Genomic DNA, 15,629 nt, shown 5'->3' on the forward strand with positions numbered 1-15,629 from the left:
AACTGTTTCTGTCATTCCTCGCATAACTTTGCTAACAGAATTTCTTTTGTAGCTTCACCTGCCTCTTAAAAAAAAAAAATTATTAGAAATTGGGGCTGTGTGAATGTTTCTTTGTGGAACAGAGGGGTCTCAAAAGTATTCTAGTCCATCTCTTTGAGAGACAGATATGAATTCAGACTCTTTGGTCACACTTTATTTTAAGGTACAATTCTCACTATTAACTTATTATTAACCCTGAACAAACTCCTAATTTGCTGCTTATTAATAGTAAGTAATGTAGTTGTTAGTTTAGGTATGTTGTAGGATTAAGGGATCTAAAATGTGGTCATACAGAATTAATCAGACATTAATATGTGCTTTATAAGTACTAATAAATAGCCAGTGTGCTAGTAATATACATAGTGACAATTGGTCCTTAAAATAAAGTGTTACTTTATTTTTTCATCCTGTGGCAAAAACAAGCTTCCCTATATTTCTTGTGCATTGACTAGATTCACAAAACATGTTTATGTTACCAGTGTATATGTTTACTAATTACTACTTTGGTCTGTTTGTCTATAAATAGCCCAACCAAGTTATAATAGTCTCTTCCATTTTACCGTACACGATATTAATCGCAATCGCTATATGTCTAGTCAGCATTGCCAAACTTTTGTAATGTTATTTAAAGCAACACGTCAAAACAACAGCGGAATGTAAGCTGCTTGTCTGCTCATGCTCTTTCTTTGTTGATTGATTGATTGACTGATTTTTATAAGTGCCTTGAGGTTTCAGATTTTCACTAGAGAGCAAAAAGTTACAGAATTACACTGCTACACCTGGTATTAAATACCATAAATTTATATGATTAATGATCGACAATTCTCAAAAAGGGATGAACATAAACCTTAACATCTGTGACTGTAGGTTTTGTAATGAGACCCTCACAAAAACAGTTAGGCTACGCATGTTTTGATTTAGGCACATGTTTTATTCCATACGCCAGTAACACATTTATAATTGGATAAAACCAATCTTCCCTATTTAAATAATCTAGTTAACCAAAAAGCAAAGTCGATTTGGTCTAACAAAATGTTTTTGGTATGACCTATGCATATGTATTTTGTACAATTAAAGACAACAATTAATACCCAGCCCTTCTGTAACACTGAAAGTGTACTCTAGGTGAAAAGTCAAAGTCTTTTCAAAAAGTGGAAATCAGAGACATCTTCTGATCATCTGCTTTGACTATTGTTAATGCCCTTTTCCTTTCACCAAAGCGTCTGATCTGACATAGCTGATCACAAATGTCCAAATGCTGGTGTTATCTTAGCTGAATGCTGTTGTTTGATTAACAGAAAAAATTCCGCTGGCCACAATTCAAGTGAAATCCTCAATGCAGATCACAGAATAATATGATTTTAAAACTTACTTTGGAAATACTGATACCTGCTTGCCTTCAAACATGAAAATCAGCGGTCAATAGAGCTACATTAAACACATTACATATGGAGAGGCCTACATGGCTTATTTACAGTATGTCTGTTTTACAAACATTATTTACTGAGAGTATTTTCATTTTATGCAGTATGTTGTGTTTAGTCAGCAATGGGAAGTGGGGTTTGTTTGCTTGAAAGGATATACATGGATTCATAAAATATCATGCCTATAAGTGTTACACTGTATGGAAACACAAGCTGAACTCATTCCATAGAAAACGACAATAAACACACTCCCCTCAGATTACACACTGTTATCTTCACCGAACAAAGGCCTGTTTATTTTTAATCAATGTACAATGAAAGTTCATGCATATATATTTCATTTTAACATTTTAAATATTTTTATTTTTTTAATTTAATTGAAACCAGAACCTGTTTTAGAAGCCTGTCATACTTGTTTAAGAATGTCTGGACTCTTGCCAGAATCCTTCACGCATTGTTCCTAAGAAAGCACATTGGACAACAGGGAGCTATAGCTATTAAAAATTAATCTGATTCAATGTATTTCCAGAGAAGTGTTGTCATATCGTCCTCCTTTGGCTATTTAAAGAAGCAACAGTCAGCTAGCTTCACATTAACTTCACAGCAAACCTAATGCAAGATAAAACCAAGATCCCGAATCTGAGTGAACAATCCCTCTCGCTGTTTAAAATGAAGACTATTGTGATTGTTTTCCTTGTTGTGGTAAGTAACAGAATAGATTTATTTACTTATTTTTATCAGTTTCATAATTTTTGTTGCACATTATTTTAAGGTTTCCTTTTTATAGTGTAATATACAATTACAAGTACTGAGTGATAGTAATCAACACCATGCACTTTCTTAGTGTTAGGGTTTGGTTTAGGGTTAGTTGCTTGTAATTAATTAGTGCAGAATTTACTGTTATTATTTTGCAATACGACACTGTAAAATGAAGTTTTACTAAAACATTTTCTCAATTTGTAAAAACAAATACTGTATATAAAAATCACTAATTCTGACTAGTTTCATAATGTTTTTTTTTTCTGTATTTCATTTAAATTATTGGATATTTACAGTATTTTGTCATTAAAAGTAATGACATTCAGACAAGATTAAGTGTGCAGATCATTTTTATAAACTGGAAATGATAAATACTGTCAGATATCCAATGAATGTTGAATTTATATTGATGCAAAATGAACCTGTCAGAAAGTAAATGTTTTTTTAAAATAATTCACATTAAAATACTGTAAAAAAAAAAAAAAAAAAAAAAAAAAAAAAAAAAAAAAAAAAACCCAATCCTATTATTGGTTACAAGTTGCATTGGTTGCACTTTTTATTTTGGGGACATGACTTTTGGCTCAAACTCCTAATTTGCTGCTTATTAATAGTTAGTAAGGTACTTGTTAAGTTTAGGTATGTTGGATGGTCATGCAGAATAAGGCATTAATATGTGCTTCATAAGTACTAATAAACAGCCAATATGCTAGTAATAGGCATGCTAATAAGCAATTAGTTAAAAGTGAGAGTTGGTCTTTAAAATAAAGTGTTACCATTGCATTATATCCTCCAGAACATGATAGCTAACAGGTAAGCACTTGAAATGAACTGAATATATCATTGAGTTTTTAACTGATCAATGATTTGTGGAATATTTTCTCTTCCAGAGTGTCTGTATTCAGTGTGCAACCCCATCAAAATTACACATACGCAAAAAGCGAGCCTGGATTGTGGATTCACTGTCCATGGAAGAGGAGCACACTGGTCCTTTCCCATATAAACTGGGAGATGTAGGTTACAGTACACTGAAACCTTTCTATAGTAATCAACGACTTTATAGAAGAATACCAACGGATTAAACTAAAATCCAAGTTTTTAAAACATGGATAGTTTAGGTTCTTGAAAACAAGAAAGCAATATCAATTTTTGTATGAGCACAATTGTTCTCAATCAAATGAATCATTTTGAATGTTTCCATCCTTTCTTAGTTAAATATTGAGAAGAAAGTTATCGAAGAGTACTCCATTCATGGACAGGGCATCGACAAAGACCCCAAAGGAATTCTCTCTGTGAACAGAAACGGATCAGTTTACGCTCATGGAAAAGTTGACTTTGAGGAGTACCGGAAACTGAGAGTAAGTCCTACAATAAGCAGTGACGAAGTTAAATGAGTATTTTTATTGGTTAATACTGAATGTTTTTTATTGACTTGCAGATCACACTTTCTAAAAAACACACAATAGTTGCTGTGGATATTGATATCATGGATGTTAACGACCACGCTCCTGTTTTTAATCGGGACGTGTATGAAATCACAGTAGATGAATCAACGCCACAAGGTACCGACTCTAATATACAAAACCAGTTGGTTTCCAGGTGAAAGAGCAACATTTCACCTGATCCTCTTTGTATTGTTTTACCCAAAGGTAAGCCTCTGGTCACAGTGCTGGCAACCGACAATGACCAGCCTGGCACAGCAAACGCTCAGTTCACGCTGAGAATCGCCTCAGTGTCTCCCTCTACCTCCACAGCTCAGTTCTTCATTCAGCAAAGAAAAGGAGAACGGACAGGAACCATATCTTTAAAGGGATTCCTTGATTATGAGGTAACATATACACAGTTTTTCCATCCTGAAGTCCTTTTGTCAATGTTATAATGCAGATATAATGTAATTCCTGCAAATTTTCAACATCCATCCATCCATTGACTAATTAATAATGTTATCAGTATTGAATATGGGGCAATGACATGATGATAATTTGTGTTGACTGGGTCTAGTAATGTATTAAAAAACACATACACACAATAATTAGAATACATCTTCTGTGAGCATGTTGTTAATTTCACAATTTCAATATTAGAATTAATTTAGATTTTAAGATTTGAAAGATCACTGATTTTTCGTCAGTCAAAAATGTCAAAGTGATAAACTGTCATAATGAAGAAAAAATGCCACATCAGAAGAATAAAACTACTGAAACAAATAAATAAATAAATACTAATTAGGTTCTTTTTTATTTTTTTATTTTTAACAAAACTGCTTCACTGGTAATTGATATTTGAAAAACATCATAAAAACATATAAAAGAAAAGATCTACAATAAAATAAAAGGCCTCTACGGACCATTTTGACTGTGTGATAATATTTATGAATGTTATAAATAAATAAAATAAATAAAAATGTATTAAAAAACACTTTTAAAAATGATAAAGAGGTGTCCACTTTTTCAAGGTAAATACTTTTTTATGTAATGGTTATGCCACATGACATTATTAGAGTTTTTACATTTAAATGTTTCTTGAAAATAAATGCAGAAAATAAATTTCCAAGAACTTGGCAGTTTCTTTATCATGCACGCTCGTATTGGTCTTTTACTGTTTGGGAAACTAGTTTTTAACAGAACGTATTACACAGTCTTAACATTCTTAGGAAATCCGGTACACTACCCACTCAAACGTTTGCCATAATCTCATTCTGTGTTAAAACTTTTTACCACATTTTAGAATAAACCCCAATCTCATTTTGTATTCGATTGTATTAGGAGTTTGCATTCCTGCTAGCTTTTTACATCAAAAGATCATCTGACATAGATATAGTATTCAACTTCGCTGTGCCTTTTTCAATGCAGCAGACCCAAAAATACACGATTCTGGTTGAAGCAAAGGATCATGGGGAGAAGATGCAGCTCTCCAGCACAAGCACAGTGATACTGAATCTCATCGGCAAACACAAGCACCAAGCACAACTCGCTGAGAGAACAGTAAGTGAACAAACTTGTTTCTGTCTTCAGAGCTTTCAGATGTTGCTTTTTCGGTCGTGTTATGCTGGTTGAATTGTTTTTGATGATGAATTGAGAACAAATAGCGACTGAGGAAAGTCTAGATCCACATTAATGTCCTTTCCACTTACAGTTTGTTCAGAAAGATGCTGGTGACTCCTCAGTATTCAAGAAGATAATGAAACAAGTGGGTGTAATGGAGAGAAAGGAGACCGGACCGATGCTGGACGCCAACAAACTGGCCATGTGTCTGTCTGAGGAGACGGCTGACATTACAGCTTTCAGTCCAGACCTGTACAGCCCACCGTTACACTTTGAGCTGATTGGAGACGTCCAGGGGAAATGGAGGCTTCAGTCTAACTATGGTAATTGAAAATATCATGTTGTTTGATGTTGTGATAGCAACCAAATGCACCTGTTTCCTCTGTAATTCCATTTTCTGTTTTCCTCCCAGGTGCCTCTGTGAGACTGATCAAAGAGAGCGCTGTACGTGCAGGAGATCATGAAGTCACGCTGAAGATCTCTGACAGCCAGGGCCAGCATTCAGTCCAGACACTCTCGCTTCATGTGTGTGACTGCGATGTGTCTGCAGACTGCACTGTGCTCAGAAACCCAGCAACAAAGCTGAACGTCACTGCCATCGCTGCCATAATCATCAGCATCCTGGTGCTGCAGGGTAAGGGTTTCACAGTCACTTTGAGGAGGCGGCAGAAATGTTTGTTTGGTTCATCCAAATATTCACATTCTGCATTACATTAAACTGAGACTGAAGGATGTATTTTAATATCAGAAACATTAAATAAACTGCAAATTGTGTATGACTCAGTTCACACTACTATCCAAAAGTTTGGGTCAGTAAGATTACTATTATTTTTTAAGAAATCAATACTTTTATTCAGCAAGGATGCATTAAATTAATCAAAATATATAAAATTATAAAGACATTTATTTTGTTACAAAAGATTTATATTTTAAATAAATGATGTTTTTTTTTGTTCAATAAAACATCCTGAAAAAAAAAAATAACAACGCATATTTAACAAAAATATTAATCATCACAACCATTTTCAACAGAAATCAGAAATGTTTCTGCAAATCTGCATATTAGATTGATTTCTGAAGGATCATGTGACACTGAAGACTGCAGTAATGATGCTGAAATTCAGCTTTGCACACATTTTAAACTATATTCACATGGAAAGCTGTTATTTTAAATAATAATATTTCACAATATTACTGTTTTTACAGTACTAATATATTTTACTGTAATGTATTTGAGCAAATCAATGCATCCTTCGTGAGATTAAGAGACATCTTCCTGACCTCAAACTTTTGCACGAGAGCGTATGTGCCTGAAGTTGTGACTCTAATAATCATGTTCGTGTGTGTTTGTGTGATTTAAAACCAAAAGGTGTCCTGCTGATGGCGTGTCGGATCAGAATAAAGAAACCTACGAAGGGTCCCGTGCCTTTCGTGGAGGGACAAGACCAGTTTCTTTGTTCTGACGTCAAAGAAATGCGTTGAACTTGGCTGCATGGTAAGCATCATTTTGCAGTTTTATTCATTAGAATCATCAAGCACCAATTTCAGCTATTTTAACAATAATTGTTATTAAAATAGCCTTTAAACATGATATGATCTGATTATGTAAACTAAAGGGTCTGTTAAACAGCTAGAGCTAGATCCAGTCACAATTTCTGCTTCAAATTATGCAACGTTTTAAACCGCGAGGCTGCTGGTCAGACTAATGTCCTCTTATTATCCAGCAGCTTTACTTCAGATGAACTGCTGGAGCCGGAGCTGGAACTAATGCTGTCAGACGTCAGTGTGTCACTGAAAGTGCGGTGGAAATATGAAGGACGTCAAACAGTGGATCTGGTGAATGCACTCTACGCCAGACTGCTTGCGTTTACACTGTGGATTAAAAGGAAGGGCTGCTTTGGTTGTTTCAAATGTACGATCCTACAGTTTGAATGACTTTAGGAATAGACTGATGATTAATTCTGCTTATGCAAATGTGAAATCATGTGCTCAGACTGGGTAGGTGATACTGTAACTTTATTATACTGTAAGTTATTCTCACACTGATATATTTATAGTTTTTATATGAAGGGATGTCTTTTTATAAGTGAGAGATGTGTATGTTTTGTGATGATTGTTTTTTATATTTGTAATTTATTTATTGTGGTCAAATAAAAGGAAATAAAAAGAATCTGTTGCTGATGATTTGAAAAATAATGATCTGTTATTAATTGCAATCTATGTGGCCTGGATTTTACTTTGAACGTCCTGGAAGTGGATGTTTCCTTGACTTCCACATGATGGTCCCACACACCCAAAGATAGAACGGTTATGTCTTTTTGACTCTGACAGTACAAGTGCACATGCTCATAATGAGAATCATATCACCTGAAGACCATCACATTCACATAACTCCAAAAACAACGCTTCTGAGAGACACGATTTGGCAAATTAGACAGAAAACCATGGTATGGGCATAGTATTGAAATTCTGTCAGCAGAGGGGAAAAATACAATTTAACACGACAAGATAACACTGCAGCTTTAACCTAATTGTGAGGAGTGTGTAAGACACATGACTGCTGTGATCTGGTTAACAATACATGCATGTCTGTCTAGTACTCGGTTAAAGACGCCTTTTCAGCAGGGTTGTTAAACTAAATAATATAAAAACATTCTTCATAGACTTTTTTTGTGGACTCGATTTAAGATTTTTTTGTGTGTGTGTGTATGAGGAAGCAAAACTGTGTTTCTCAACAGCTCTGGTGCTTCTCTTACAGAAGACTATTTTGAATTTGAAAAAATTATATTTTATTTTATTATTTATTTTTCAGAACCGGCATGAATAATTCTACTACATATCTGAAATAATAATTTATGCTATGTTGGAAATGACATTATAAGCATTTGTGGAATAAATAAACTGACTCTTGGTCTTCCAAGAGCTAATGGCTAGAATTTTATATACACACAAATAAATTATAATTTAATACTCTTGCATAACTCAACATATATGCACTATTGAGAATAATAACTGTATCCCAAGGGTACGGTTAGGCTGCCCTGATCATTGTGTTGACGCACCGTACAGCGGGTGAAGGCATGAGGCGGTCGGGTGTGCTGTAGGGCGGGTGTTGTTTCGTGGCAGTGCTGAAGATGGGCGGACTTTAAAAGCAGTCAGGAAAAGAGACAGGAAAGCGACACTTCCCCGGAGCACAACAGGAGGAAAACGGTAAATGTGTTTAAAATGTTTTGTGTAAATACATCACGTTAACGCGAACGGAAGATCGCGGTTGGGGTCGAATCGGGGCGATTCTTCGCAGATTTCTGCACGTCCTCTCTGCTCGGCGGCCTGAAGCGCACTGTGATGTGAATACAGAGTCGCGCTCGAGCTGGTCACTCATGACAGCAAATACTTAAAACTACTCTGATGATCGTGATACTTAATATAAAGCTCTCTGTGTTGTTATTGTTTTTTTTGTTTGTTTGTTTTTTTTCCAGCCTTGTATTTTTACATTAGCTGAATAACAAGACCATTCGAAACGATTAAGAAACCCTCGACATATGTTAATAATCAATGCTTCGGTTGATTAAAGCAGACATGATTTCTGTTTTACCCCGCTTTCATCTTTGTTTATAGCAGAGATTGTCCGCCTCGTGTAACGTTACACCGTTTTCTAAAGGATTAACGTTACAGTGAGAGAAATGTTCATGAAGTAAGGTTGTACACTTTGTTCCTGAAATCTTTTGTATCTTATGTAACGAGGTCTCGGCCTCTTTTCTAGTCTCAGTTTGTAAAACCGTTTCTTTCTGCGAAATGTCGGCTAGCGGCTAACAGCTAACGCTTCACATTTATCACGTAAAAGGCAACCGCTTTGTTTTTTGTCTGTTTGTTTTTGTTCTGTATGTTAGTTTTCACGTTAGCGTATGCATCGGGTGGTTTTAAACGCTTTGCGGTGTGTTGTTATGGTTTTATTTGTGTGAATGTTTTGATGGTGAGGTGCGGTAACACAGGCCGCGTTATTATCATCAATATCTCGAGCTTTACACGCATTAATACACACAGATAATCGTCAACGCGGTGTTTTGTAGCTATGGACTTCGGTCGTTAAGTCAATATTGTGGAAAGGTATTGAGTAATATTGTTTCTTTCTCTTTTTTAACATAGCGATCCAGATTCAGTGTAACTTCCGGTCAAATGATACTTCCGCAGCTCTGTCTCCGGTTCAAGTTGACTATAGAAATTAATCACAGAGCACATCTGACTTCACATCTATCTAACTATCTATCTATCTATCATGTGAATTTTACATTTCTCCGCTTTAAAAGCTGCTTTTCTTGAAATGCTTTAGCTCTTTAAAGCTCTTTTTGCTAATAGTTTGTCTCTCTCTCTCTCTCTCTCTCTCTCTCTCTCTCTCTCTCTCTCTCTCTCTCCTCTGCAGATGGCTGCCATCCGTAAGAAACTGGTCATAGTGGGTGATGGAGCCTGTGGAAAGACCTGTCTGCTTATTGTTTTCAGTAAAGATCAGTTTCCTGAAGTCTACGTGCCTACAGTTTTTGAGAACTATGTCGCAGACATCGAGGTCGATGGAAAGCAGGTATGAAAGCATGTTTTCTGGGAGAGTGTTATGCAATTGTTTTCACTGATATGCACCAAGATGCATTGTAATAAACAGCAATATTTACTTAAATGTATTTTACAAAAATGATTTCAGTCTGTGAACTGTGGAACTGTGCTTTGAGTAACGATAAACAAATCTTCCAATCAACGGTTTCATTTTATGCACATTTTGTACTTATTGACATGATTTCATTGAACTCACCAACTCTAATGCTGTTTCTGCTACTAAAGTTGAAATCTCGGATGGCATTTACGATAAGGAACCAAAAATACATCACCAAGAAGAATATTCCATGTTTATTCATGCTGCATTGCATAGATGTGGTTACACTGGAGTAAGTTATACATGCACCAAAGCTGTATAGATATAGACCGGATTAGTATCCACTTTATTTTTCAGTGCGGCAGTAAACAGTTTTCTAGGAGTGTGTGAGACTTCCGCTTCATTAGCCACGGTAGGGAAGAATAACAAAGTGGAAAAATGGTTTGTGCTCCAACCCAGTGTGTTTATAATATAAACAATACATTAAAATAATGTGGTAGGAAACACCAGTTTGCGATATCAAGCAGCAATACGAGCTGGTTTGTACAGTAAAACAGCTGGAAGACAGACATATTAAACTTACAACTGGCCAAAAATAAGGTGGATAGTCAAAACAGTCAGATCCAGACCCGAACTTGTGACTCTCAATTACTGGTGACCAAAATACTTACTGTGTGATTGCACCACAATGGTTGTGTAAGAGAGGAATGTTGTTTAGTTTCGCGCACGTACCGATATCTCTCTTCTTACAGGTGGAGCTTGCCTTATGGGATACGGCTGGACAGGAGGACTATGACCGGTTGAGACCTCTCTCCTACCCCGACACAGATGTCATTCTCATGTGCTTTTCCGTTGACAGTCCCGACAGCTTGGGTGAGACGTCCTCACGAACTATAAGATATTACCAGCCCAGTCATCACACTTTAACACTATAAAGATTCAAGTCGGCATGAGATGAAAATGAACCTTATGTATTTTCTGAATGGATTGACCTTATTGTGAATGATTCATCCATGCACATTTATCTTTTTTTAATGTTTGACCTCCTAATTTTTAATCAAGATATCATAACTTCATTTTCCAGTGAAATAACTATAATTTAGTCGGCTTAAACCTGCCCCTGCAAGCTTACATTCAACAACCTCTGTTTTTAAGAGCAGCACCTCCTCTTTGCTTTTGATATATAAATATAAATATAAATTCATTACACTCAGATATGTGTCACAAGATCTGTCAGTATTTGAGTTTCATTGCTACTTTAAAGTCAGCATGAAATGAAAATTCACCCGGTATTATCTAAAAGCATGTTATTGAGACTGTTGTAACTGATTCATCCATGTTTTTGTTTTTTAATTAAAATGTCATGATCTTGATTTTTCCAGTGTATTGACAGACGTCTTTCTGGTGACGTATGCCGGGCTTCACCAATCCTTTAGTCCTATTAAACATGCCCCTTTTTTACAATTGGCCGCAAGCTCAGGTTCAGATCTGCCTCCATCCAATCAACGACTGATGCACAGAACCAGCCTACCGTTTTTATTTCAGTAATCAGTTTTACTGTACGTCACAATACAGAGGAATGATCTGTCAATAATTCAGTTTCCTCTCGACCTCAAATGTGTTTCTCGCAGTGTAAAAAGTTCTTTTTTCAGTTCTATTTTAATAATCAGGGTATGTGGTTAACACATTGAGTATGTTGATCTGTACAGTGAAATGTAAGAGAACTGCATTTTCAAGAATGACCCGGTTTTTATCTAATCTTTTTCAAAATGTAAACAGACGTGCATTGAGGTAATGAGCAAAGATTGAGGTGTTAATTTTCTGAAAAAAAACTTTCTTATGAACTTTCTGAAAAAAAAAAAAAGTTCATAATTTAACTGTTCAAACTGTATAAATTGATTTACTCCGTGAAGCCATTAAATGCTTGTCATGATTTTGAAATTAGGTTAATAAATGATTTGTAATGTGGTTAATACAATTATTGCTCTCTCTCTCCTTTGATCCACTCCAGAGAATATTCCAGAAAAGTGGACACCAGAGGTGAAGCATTTCTGTCCGAATGTTCCCATCATCCTCGTTGGTAACAAAAAGGATCTCCGAAATGATGAACACACACGAAGGGAACTTGCCAAAATGAAACAGGCAGGGCCTCTTTACTTTGTAAAATGTATTATTCTTAAAGGAACAGTTTACCGAAAAATTAACATTTGCTGAAGATGTACTCCCCCCTCATTCCATCCAAGATGTAGATGAGTTTGTTTCTTCATCAGATTTGGAGAAATGTAGCATTGCACCACTTGCTCACGAGTGGATCCTCTGCAGTGAATGGGTGCCGTCAGAATGAGAGTCCAAACAGCTGATAAAAACATCTTACTTGTGGATTATTGTGATGTTTTTATCAGCTGTTTGGACTCTCATTCTGACGGCACCCATTCACTGCAGAGCATCCACTCGTGAGCAAGTGGTGCAATGCTACATTTCTCCAAATCTGATGAAGAAACAAACTCATCTACATGGATTGAGAGTGAGTAAATTTTCAGCAAATTTTCATTTTGGGTGAACTAGTCCTTTAAACACTGCAAAAGTGGATGGTCATTTATTCTGCCAAACTCCAGTAGATTTGTGAATTTAATGTACGATCAGTCGCTCAGCCCTTTAAAACATCTGGTTTATAACATGAGTTGCATGGACTTATTTTAGGATAAAATGTTTTTTTTTTTTTTTTTTTTTGGTGCTTTACAATATAAATCTCATCCATTTTCATTTTAAGCTTGGATATTCCGCCTAACATTTATTTTGTCTTTTTAATGAAAGACTAGAAAAAAAAAAAATACTGGATTGAATCAGTGTGAATGAATGAAATGAAAATGTTCTTATTTTAGGTGAAGTACACCTTTAATATGAATGTGTTGATTTGATATTGGGTAGTCACTTAGACACGCTTGTAATATCTTTGAAATATTTCTTCACTCAGGAGCCTGTGAAGCCAGAGGAGGGGCGAGACATGGCCAACCGAATCAACGCCTTTGGTTATTTAGAATGCTCAGCCAAGACAAAAGATGGCGTGAGAGAGGTGTTTGAGATGGCCACCAGGGCCGCGCTGCAGGCAAAGAAACGGGGCAAGAAGACAGGCTGCCTGCTGTTATAGAAACCTGTAGAAGAGAGGAGGTCAGGTAACAGCCCAGGAGACTTCAGAGCAGGGAGGGAGGGACGATGGGACGAGCCTAGCATTCATGTCCTAGTAGAGTCGCCACACCGGACTGATACTGGGACATCATGTCAGACTAACCAACGGAAAGACTTCAGGAACAAGTTGGGAACAAGATGTCATCATTTCCTGTCATCACAAAGTTTGGGAATAAGAGTTTTCTGGTCACATCAAGCTAAAAAATTAGATTTCTAAACTGACTCTATACCTAGGATATTTAATGTTACCCCCCCCCCCCCCCACCCACTCTTTAGTCCTGGAAAAAAAAAAGGTTCTTTTAATAAGCGTCCCGTCTTCAGCAGCTGTTTCGTGCATTGGACAGATTGTATGTATGTTTGTATAGGTAAGAATATGAATGTTTGTGTCAAATGAGCGCATGTCTGTCTGCAGGTCGCCATCTCTTCTTTGTATATGCGTGTATCTGCCCGGCTTTATTCTGTTTGAATATTCTGTGCTCAACTAAAGCACACACTGAACACTGAAGTGGGCTGAATTGTGTTTAACCTCCCACTTCAGGCTTTTTCCTTTTTTATAGCTGATGTCTCAAAGGATTCTGGGCTGTACATTAGGGATCTAAACCATTTAGTGATTCTGATTTATTTAAAGCATACTGTTTTTTCTTCTTCTTCTTTTAAATCATTTGCATTTAGAAATAAAATTTAAAGAAATTCAGATTTGAAAAGTAATTTTTCATTTACTCAAATTCCTTCTGCTTGTGTTTCATAAATGGGTGCTACTTACTCAATACTGCACAGGGTGCACTATATAGTGAGTGAAACAGTAGTATGCTATATTGTTGTCATGTAACGCCACTATGGCTCCATGAAATATCGAGATTAATCGATTCTCGTGTTTACGGAACGTCATCAATTCTTAAATCCCAAGAATCGATTAGTCTAGCCTGTTTTCAGTTAATGGGCGGAACGTCCCATCCAATATATCGCAATGAGCATTGTGCTTTGGCACTTTTAATATGAAACAAAGTCCCAGATTTAAATTTCTGTACATTGTATTGCAGTATTCAAACAATAAATGCTGTTTAATGTGAAGTGACCATAGACTGTATAAAAACCGTGACAGATCGCTGCGCTTCAGTTCAACAGAGTGAACTGAATCATCTCTTCCACATTAATACCAGTTTTACAGCTCAAAATAAACATGACTAAACATCCGAAGTAAAGTTAAAAGAAAGAGTACAACTTTACAATCTGTATGCTGTCTCATGTAAGCGCTCAATCAATGTTTCAGCCGCGCAAAGATGCTAATATAACATCTTTAAACAATGTCACATAACGTCACATTTATGTTACCTCAGAAAAACATTTGGTAACCATAAACTCATTAGTTAGATGGAAAAATAAACTGTAGAGAGGGGCATTTTGCTAAATATATGCACCATATTACATTCATTATAAATTTTATTGTTCTTCAGTGTTTAATTTATATTTGAATAAATCCAAGATTTTATGACAGCCACCAATATGTTTATATATAAAAAATATGAATTAGAAATTATCGAATTGTAACTTTATTATTTTAAAAACTTCATTAAGTGTAATTTTAACAAATTAGTCAATTTTAACCTTCAGTATTATAGTAATGCAGTACCAACTGACTCTTTTGTATATTTTACAGCATTAGTTAGATTTTTTTTTCCTTGAGAAAATTTGGCATGTACTGTACCTGATATATATCCAAATAATCAATATTAAATCAAATCGAATCGCAAGCTTGTGAATGAGATCGAATCGAATAGTGAAATGTGTCAAAACCCAGCCCTACTGCATAAGGAATTGCATAATTCCATACTATATATAGTAGGCAAAATAATAAAAATTAAAAAAAAACCTATGTGAAGAGAGTAGTATATCCAAATTCTGTTTCCAGCAAGATTCTGAAGTGCACATCTGATGGCCACCTTACTTCCCCATGAGGCCTCAGGATAGGAGCTGGAAATAGCAGTGGAGCGCTGTAACTGATGTTGGTAGGTCACGTGACAATGACAACATGTCGAATGTAGTACACACAGATTATATTCATACTACACACATTCATACTTTATAGAACATACTTTTTAATAATCACAAAATAATAATAATAATAAACAACATCTATTTGTATAGCACTTTTCATACATGAACTGCAACTCAAAAGTGCTTCACAGGGGTATAAAAAAACACTGACAATACAATTTCACACAATATCAATATAAATTATACAAGTAATCACTTATTCAAAAGAAGTACCTACCCAGAGAGCCTAAGTTTCATGTTAATAGCCTCAAGATGTCATATTTTCTTTCTTCATTCATTTCTCGCATTGGAAATGCCGTGTGCTTTGTTGTATAATGCACATTTTAGGAAATGGAATACAAAACATTGCATACCACTCAGAGTATATGAACATACAGCCAAAGGAGGCTGTGTTTCAGTCCTCCTTCAACCAAGTCCACACTGTAGTGATGAATGGCATGACGCTCGTGTGAGCACTCTTCTGATGATAAATGGCACACGTCC

At 35.8% G+C, this 15,629-nt stretch overlaps 2 protein-coding genes across 5 annotated transcripts; both read left to right on the forward strand.

The window, feature by feature from the left end:
- The first annotated feature begins 2,032 nt into the window (after positions 1-2,032).
- Positions 2,033-7,433, forward strand: LOC109063277 (protocadherin-16-like). Of its 2 annotated transcripts, none has more exons than XM_019080352.2 (10): positions 2,033-2,165; positions 3,110-3,232; positions 3,431-3,577; positions 3,658-3,781; positions 3,869-4,047; positions 5,072-5,203; positions 5,355-5,586; positions 5,676-5,897; positions 6,633-6,758; positions 6,988-7,433. In XM_019080352.2, exons 1-9 carry the CDS (start codon positions 2,076-2,078, stop codon positions 6,743-6,745), a joined length of 1,362 nt encoding a protein of 453 aa, XP_018935897.1. In that variant the 5' UTR covers positions 2,033-2,075; the 3' UTR covers positions 6,746-6,758; positions 6,988-7,433. The 2 variants fall into 2 exon arrangements, with proteins under 2 accessions (XP_018935897.1, XP_018935898.1); XM_019080353.2 differs by having other exon boundaries at positions 6,991-7,433.
- An 882-nt stretch (positions 7,434-8,315) lies between these two features.
- Positions 8,316-13,785, forward strand: LOC109063278 (rho-related GTP-binding protein RhoA-C). 3 transcript variants are annotated; one of them, XM_042712611.1, is made up of 5 exons: positions 8,316-8,473; positions 9,684-9,839; positions 10,658-10,778; positions 11,917-12,047; positions 12,880-13,785. In XM_042712611.1, the coding sequence occupies exons 2-5, from the start codon at positions 9,684-9,686 to the stop codon at positions 13,051-13,053; spliced, it is 582 nt and encodes a 193-aa protein (XP_042568545.1). In that variant the 5' UTR covers positions 8,316-8,473; the 3' UTR covers positions 13,054-13,785. The 3 variants fall into 3 exon arrangements, with proteins under 3 accessions (XP_042568545.1, XP_042568547.1, XP_042568546.1); XM_042712613.1 differs by lacking the exon at positions 8,316-8,473 and adding an exon at positions 8,682-8,962; XM_042712612.1 differs by lacking the exon at positions 8,316-8,473 and adding an exon at positions 8,683-8,957.
- Positions 13,786-15,629: the final 1,844 nt, after the last annotated feature.

The sequence above is a fragment of the Cyprinus carpio genome, chromosome A23 (assembly GCF_018340385.1).
Source record: "Cyprinus carpio isolate SPL01 chromosome A23, ASM1834038v1, whole genome shotgun sequence".
Taxonomy (NCBI): domain Eukaryota; kingdom Metazoa; phylum Chordata; class Actinopteri; order Cypriniformes; family Cyprinidae; genus Cyprinus; species Cyprinus carpio.

Bases quoted from the DNA above. Each gene is read 5' to 3' on its own strand.
- LOC109063277 (XM_019080352.2), top strand. From the start codon at position 2,076: ATGCAAGATAAAACCAAGATCCCGAATCTGAGTGAACAATCCCTCTCG. The intron at 2,166-3,109 runs GTAAGTAACAGA...TTTCTCTTCCAG, and splicing joins TGATTGTTTTCCTTGTTGTG to AGTGTCTGTATTCAGTGTGC. The intron at 3,233-3,430 runs GTAGGTTACAGT...ATCCTTTCTTAG, and splicing joins TCCCATATAAACTGGGAGAT to TTAAATATTGAGAAGAAAGT.
- LOC109063278 (XM_042712611.1), top strand. From the start codon at position 9,684: ATGGCTGCCATCCGTAAGAAACTGGTCATAGTGGGTGATGGAGCCTGT. The intron at 10,779-11,916 runs GTGAGACGTCCT...GATCCACTCCAG, and splicing joins TGACAGTCCCGACAGCTTGG to AGAATATTCCAGAAAAGTGG. The intron at 12,048-12,879 runs GCAGGGCCTCTT...TTCTTCACTCAG, and splicing joins AACTTGCCAAAATGAAACAG to GAGCCTGTGAAGCCAGAGGA.